This window comes from Drosophila rhopaloa, unplaced genomic scaffold, assembly GCF_018152115.1.
Source record: "Drosophila rhopaloa isolate 14029-0021.01 unplaced genomic scaffold, ASM1815211v1 contig_3, whole genome shotgun sequence".
NCBI lineage: Eukaryota > Metazoa > Arthropoda > Insecta > Diptera > Drosophilidae > Drosophila > Drosophila rhopaloa.
Window position 1 is genome coordinate 315,260 of NW_025335123.1, and position 7,543 is coordinate 322,802.

Here is a 7,543-nt window from a genome sequence, read left to right on the forward strand (position 1 = left end):
AATAAAAAATGAATTTTTAAAATGAAATTAAATTACAAATCATTCCGACAGAGCATAAAATTATGTTCATTTAACATTTGGTCAATATATTGAACAACTTAAATTTCTGTTTAATCAGTAGAACCAAATTATACGATTTTTCAAGGTATTCAAGCATTTACGCCTCTCAGTTAACCAACATTTAATTATACCCGTTACTCGTAGAGTAAAAGGGTATATTGTATTCGTGCAAAAGTATGTAATAGGTAGAAGGAAGCGTTTCCGACCCTATAAAGTATATATATTCTTGTTCAGGATCACTATCCGAGTCGATCTAGCCATGTCCGTCTGTCCGTCTGTCTGTCCGTCTGTCTGTCTGTCCGTATGAACGCTGAGATCTCGGAAACTATAAAAGCTAGAAGATTGGCATTTTGCATGTAGATTTTAGGAGTTCCTACGCAGCGCAAGTTTTCAAAATGGTGCCACGCCCCCTCTGACGCCCACAAGCCACAAGCAGTGGCCACAGTTTTGATGCTATTATGAAAATTGTAATTGATATGTATTTATTTCATCAATACCTATCGATTGGCCTAATAAAAGTTTGCCACGCCCACTCTAACGCCCAAAAACCCATTAAACGCTTAAACCTGGCTTGCGCCTACATATCCGCCTTTCATGGCCCGTGGTACCACGGTAGCGCCATCTAGCGGATGACTTTGGAACAGCTGGCCAAGGTGCTAATTCGAGCGGCGAAAAACATACAAGAAGGCATATTTATATTAAGTTGTTTAGCTGAGTAACGGGTATCTAATAGTCGACTTTTTATGACTTTAGAAATTTTTATTTTTTGTTTGTATTTGGGCCGATTTATTTTATTATAAGAAAAATGTTTCTTAACTTTAGGGTGATCTTCTAATGTTTACATAATAAATATGATAAGTGTACTTATCCCTGTTACAAGGAGCAGTGAATTTATAGCCCGGCTGCTCGTAGAATCTCTAAAGGATCGAATAAAAAGCGCAGAATGACTGTCTTGCTGAGTGATTATTTGCCCCCCCTATGAGCCCTCGCTTTAAGGACGATTTTAAATCAAAGTGGATGTTCGCGAGCTCAAGGAGCTTTTTATTTGCTTCCGGGGGAGTGTGTGCCTGCCGCTTTTAATTGAGCTTCAATGAAGGGAGGCGGGTCCACGCTGTTTTTGTGGATTTCAGGCGGAGCGCCGACAGCACGCATCCGAATGTTTTGACTTTGTCGAATTAGCCATTGTGATAACATTTATGAGCCCGCTCAGGGGTTGTGTTGTGTTGTTCTGCCGGCGCTCCATCGCACTTAATTGGGCAAGCGATTGCCTGACTTGCCTACAAATGTGCGCTCGAAGGCGGAACGTGGCAGTGGGGCCAAAGATCACCCATACGCCCGGTGGGCCAGAGCCGAAAACGGGGATTTCAAAGCGGAATAGGGCGTCACGCACTTGAGGACTCGCTCACGTATTGAGCATGTGTGTGAATATTGCACGCGATAAATTATTTTAAAGCGCGTTTCGCCTTCCGCTTTCCACTTTTCATTTTCCGTCTTCCGTATTCCGTATTCCGACCCTCGGGGTCTGCCCTGCAGACATCTATTTAATATAGCGCGACGCATCAGTTTTAATATTGTTACGATTTTATTTACGCACATGAACATTTATAAACGTTTATGACATGTCAGGCCCCATCCTCCTTTGGCCCTTTAATTCCGCAGCTCGGCTTCGGCTTGTGGGCCCAAAACGGGGCGACACTACTCAAATAATATTTATTGTTTCTGATTTTTCTTTAGTCATTATTATTACGCATATTTATTATGCATTTATTAATTTGTTTTGCTGTGGTTTTTGTCCACCTCCGGACACACACAGATACTACCGTCAATGGATGTCAGCGGGCAGGTTAAACATTTTCGTTTGATTTGTTATCATTGTTGGCCGGGTTTTTGTTTTTGTTGCTGCTGTTGCTGCTGTCATGGCTCGTTGATGGCGTTTGTAATTTCGTTTTCGGCACTATGTAATTTATTAACTTTTCATTGAAAGTTATGTGCAAACGCACGTTGACGACATCTTTAATTAATTACATTTTAACATGATAATTAATAGTGCCGCGTGCGTCGACAGGCCGACAAAGCCGAGTGCCAAACGCCGAACACCCAAAAAGCTAAATCAATCGATGGAAAGCCCCAACCCCACTTGGGCAACCATATCGGAACACCCAAATACGCGTCCTTAAAGTCGCCCGATCTTGAGTTAGGTTATGGATACGTGCTCGCGATACTAAGTTGGCCCGCTTTTAAAGAGCATCCATCGGGGAATGTAGCATCGATAGCCATAATAATAACATCAGGCACAAACACACTGTCCAAAGTCGTGGGCACTGATGATGACCATAATGATACACAAACAATTGCCAAGGAATTTCAATTCAATTCCTTTTCGCACCCATCACTCGTGAAACCTTAGGGGCATGTTCTTTTTGCTTTGAATTCATTTTTCTAATGATTGACTTTAGCGTATATAAGAAAATTATTCCCCTAATGGTACTGGAATGTCTTAAAAAAAAAATGCTGCCATTTTAATAAATAATATTATATTAATATTACTGGTTCCCGTGCGACTCGGTTCAAAGGACCAGTTTTCTATACTTTTTTTTATAAATTTACTGATGATTTCGGATGAACCGCTTAAAAGCTCTCTTAATCATACTATTAACTAATGATTACGGAATTCCACTGAATGTAATATAACAAACAACACAGGTATTAAAGCCTATTAATTCTTGTAATAAATATTTTAACTCATTTTCACTATTTTTTTCCTCGATTGACTTTGCCCCTTAAACTTGCATTATTTTGGAAGTTAAAAAGTATCTTTCAGTCGGGAAACTCGCCTTCATGATCTTTGTACTACCGGCTTGTACTTTTTGTTTTTCCGCATCTTGGGCGTGTGTCTGTGTTTTTATCAATCCGCCTTGGTCACGGGACCTTTCGTCCTGCTCCTCGCCAAAGAAAGTTGCTCGCACAGTAGCCAAGATTGAGTTCTTATTCAATTTGTAGGGATTTTTTGCACGCCGGCCCTTTCGCAGTCCGCTCTTGAGGCCTAACCGCCCCCTTGCCAGCCACTCATCTTGGCCAATCCCCACTCAACTTCCCATTCTTCGGGGCTCTATTGGAATTTATTTCATATTATTTCGTTGGTCATGCCCCAGTCTCCGCCGCCTGCCCCGTCAATATTTCTGCCTGCCCCTGTGCAAGGGCTCCCTAATCCCGATCCCTTTCCCAACTCAAGCCACCACAATGCCAGTTGGCACTGCCTGGCTTTGTTTTGGGGTGCGATGGCAAAAGTTCTTCGTGTTGTGGCCCCAGCTGCAGTCAATTTAGTTGACCACCCCATCCTGCCATCCTGCACTTTGGCTGCAGGCCTGCAGATGGATCAAGTTAGCTGCTAGTTGACTCTGGCTGCCAGTCCAACAAATGCCCGGGGCCAATCAATGCGCCTGCAAAAGTGTGCTGCGAAAAAGTTGCTTCGGAGCGGGAATGGAAACCCATGAAAATGTCCTTGCCAGCTAAATGCCACACTCACACACGTGGACTCAATGCAGTGTTGCGAAATTCTTGGTATAAACTTAATAATGCATCGGGGCAAACAAACACAGGAAAGTCGGGAAGCCAAAATAAGTTTTTGGGCTAACTTGTTATTTTTGTAATTGGCACTTTGCAGTTTTATTGAGGTGGTGGAATCCCCAGAAAGGAGCTTGGGACTTGGGGTGACCGCTTCCAGCTCACGCTTCGTTCATTTGACCCATGTGTGGATCAAAATTGAACCAAGGGTTGCTTATTTATGAACTGCGTTCAGGTGTTATGATCGATGTCCTTGTGCTGCCTTGGCCACCCAACCGGCAAACTTCGTGCCCTTCCCAATATTCCTGTCCTTAACCGTAATCTCTGGCTCAGTCCGGAGCTGACGGGGCCACCGGTAACCACCTTGGAGATGAGCTGCCCGTAGCTCCACATTCCGGATGTTGTTGTTGGTCTGCTTGGGAATACTCTACACTGGGTTGGTTATTTGGTTGAGAAATTAAGGGAGAGCGGGTGGGTTGGAAAAAAGTGAAAGAAAATTAAAATGAATTACGGGAAGGCAAAAAAAACGGGCTCAAGGCAAAGCACACATATACCCTAGCAGTTAAGAAAGTTGTTTCTTGGACAATGTACCTCTTTGTTCAGATTAACTCTAGTTGTCAAGGGAGAGGATATTAAAACGATTGGGTTGAAAATATCATTCTTTCATTTTTTAGGTACAGTTTTTAATAGGATTGTTGGCGCGAAATTTATATTTATAACGCTAGTCACAACGACTATGTCATAGTCTTGTAATACTACTACCCAATAATAATAATATTGCTTATGACTAATATTGCATTTTGATCTATTTATATTATATTTATATTATTACATTTTATTAATTTTTTCTTTAATTTATAAATAGTTCTTTAATTAATCACGTTGCTCAACCGCAAAGTCTTCAGTTCAACCCAGAGATGATATTTTTTGGGCTCGGTTTTCAGTCTCAAAAAGCAACATGTTTTGTTTTAAAATAGGAGACATAGACTTAGCAGTGACTCGTTTGTCAAGACTCTACTGAAGTTCAACTGCTTTCAGTCATTCCACACTCCGGTCTCAAGCAAGCAACATTCAAAATTAAACTAAAAAAGTGATTCAAACAGATCGTGATATTTGAGTAGTAAAATCGAACGTGTTCAACATGCAGATGGTTGGGGCCCTGGTCAACTTGCTGCTCATTGCGGCCTGCTTCTACGCAATGTACTCGTTGACCCCGGCGAACAATCCGTACGGCTATATGGCGGCGTCCTTCAGCCTGGTGCACGGACTGCTGGGCATGGTGCGCTCCTTCTCCGACGAGTTCGACGAGTGCGGGCGCACCTTTCTGATCTCTGCCAGCATACTGGAGGTCATCCCGCTACCACTGGCGAACATCGAGTTCTACCTAGTATCCGATCAGTCGGGAGTGGCGCTGGTGCACGGCCTGTCGCTGATACCGCTCTTCTACGACATGCTCGGCAAGATGGGAGACGACTGGGACAGTTCCACGGAGACCCTCAAGGATCTCGCGCTGCTCGGGAACATCGGGTCCACTTCGTATCTGGCCATCAAGGACGGAAACCATCTCTATGCCGGAGTGGCTGCCACTGCCTTCGTAGCAAGATTCGGTGCAGCTCTGATCGATCATTTCATGGAGGGTTTCGGACCTCATGTGGCCACAGTTGGGAACGCTGGAATCTTGGCCCTTATGACCTACGCACTCACTGAGGGTTAATCGCTTCAGCTCCGAATAGAGCTTTTCAAGGAATTAAAACCCTAAATCAAACATAACTATGTTTTTTCTTAAGAAACTATTTTTCAACAGCAATTACAAGATGATTATTAGAATTAACCCCATTAGGTAAAAATCTAATTGGATATGACATAACAGAACATCAATTAAAAATTTTTCCAAAAAAATCTGTAGGTTTGTTTATGGTAAATAACAATTTTAGCTGTTATAAAAATGTCGACTAACTGAAAAAACATTCAAAAGACATATTTAAAAAAAATATCTTTTAATTACAACATATCACATATCAATGAGCTTATATATTTAACTGATTAAAAACTACATGCAAGCTAAAATCGGAAAATTAAAACGTACTCCTTAGAAACAGACACACGGCTATGGATCGACTTGACAGACCTGATCAATATATTATATATGATTAAAGGCTTTTGATAAAATTATAATATCCTTTGGAAGGGTATTAAAATTTGAAAAAATTTGGAAACAAATTTGGAGATGGAAATAGAAATATAAGTAAATATATTTTGATCTTTCTTATTATCCTATTTAAGAAAAACTAATAAGTACATGACTAAGAAATATATTGACTAATGTATTTTTATAAAGGGTATAAAAACTTTGTTTCGTCCAAGTAAAGTGCCTTTCTCGCGCGACTTCAAATTGCCAACTTAGTTGTTATTTGCTCGCTGTCTGGCTGAAGGGCCAACGCGGAAAATAGGCGGTTTGAGGACCTAAGGATGAAGGACGAAGGACGATCCAGGGCAGGGCTATATTCGTGGACGCAGCACTCTGATGGCTCTCACGTCACCACTTCTGCAAATTGCGGCAATAATGCAACAAAGGTTTCTTGGGAAACACATACCAAATTGCATAAGCAAGGCAACGCCGCGGGGGGCGGTGGAAAATGGGGTGGTTGGGTGGTATGGATGTTCAGTCCTTGGCAACCGAAAGACCGAGGGGCTGAAGGACGGCGTCAGTCGCTTGGCCGCCAAGGCTCTTGAACCTCTTCAACCGACCGACACCCCCTGCATTTCATTTTCAATTTGATTTTTCCTGCCCCCTCGGTGCTTTGTTTTTCGACGGACCACCCGCCGCCCTTGCTTACATTTTGGTTGGCTGTTGCGGTTTCCACTTTCGGGTCGCGTCTGCGTTTTCGTTTTCGTTGTAACATTTTTGTTTGTAATTTACTTTGGAATGCTGGCGCCGTAGTCGCCGTCTTCGCCTTGTGCGGTTTTCTTAGAAAAATCCCTAGTCGCGGTAATTGCAGTGCCTGCAGTGCCGCGTGTAGTGCCTCGAACTACGACTGCCGACAGGCAAATCAACTATCACCCAGTTGCTCAGATGCGGGACCACGGGCGGTATGAGCAATTTCGCATTCCTCATACGCCGCGTGGGTCGAATGCGAGTTGGTGACAGCGGGTGGCGCTTTAAGTTTCCGACCGCACAATAGCCCTAAAGTTCTCCCATCGCCCCGCTGCTCACCTTTCGCCTGTAGTAGTATAAATAAATATTATTCGGCCCTGTAACCCACTTAAGCACGGAAGTTTAATGGTCCCCCGGTCAAATTGTTGCCGTTATCTGAAGTTAAGTCGGCGAACATTTGGGCATACGTCTTTTGGGACGTCTGATGTATGTGGGCTAGGGCTTGCAATACATTTGTCAATGCAAGTTTCTAGTTACGCAACACTTATTGCGCATGCATTCTGCAGTTACATGAAACCTACTCCCCATTTTTGCATATCCCCTGTCATTTTCAGATTTTCCCCTTGACTTTTTCTTGAGTGGGCGGACATTCCCCAAAAAGGCAATCAGGTTTTTGTTACTATTTGACAACAAGCTAAATTGAAGTTGTGAAATTTGGAGTATACTAATAATTGCCAATTGACAGCACACTTAATTCGAAACAAAAGGATAAGTATGATCACATAAAAAGCATTAAACCCGAATGGCACACAACGATTTCACTTAAATTCGTGGAAATTGAATAGTACCGAAAAATTTAAAGGATTAAGTGGCTCACAGTTGGGCCAGAGAACAGACACAGAAAAAGAACAATAAAGCAGCCTGGTCGGACATATAGAATTGAGCAGCACCACCTATATCTGGCCCTTTTTTCGCCCTTTCAGAAACAGCGACCACAATGGACCAAAGGCATTGGCATAGCCAAAGGGGAAAGCCCTAAATACC

General features: G+C 42.7%; 1 protein-coding gene across 1 annotated transcript; it reads left to right on the forward strand.

The window, feature by feature from the left end:
• The first annotated feature begins 4,666 nt into the window (after positions 1-4,666).
• LOC108048537 lies at positions 4,667-5,394 on the forward strand. The gene has a single exon (XM_017129276.2). The coding sequence runs from the start codon at positions 4,766-4,768 to the stop codon at positions 5,336-5,338; it is 573 nt and encodes a 190-aa protein (XP_016984765.2). The 5' UTR covers positions 4,667-4,765; the 3' UTR covers positions 5,339-5,394.
• The last annotated feature ends 2,149 nt before the right edge of the window (positions 5,395-7,543 follow it).

Excerpts from the sequence above, each read along its gene's own strand:
- LOC108048537 (XM_017129276.2), top strand. The coding sequence starts at position 4,766 with ATGCAGATGGTTGGGGCCCTGGTCAACTTGCTGCTCATTGCGGCCTGC.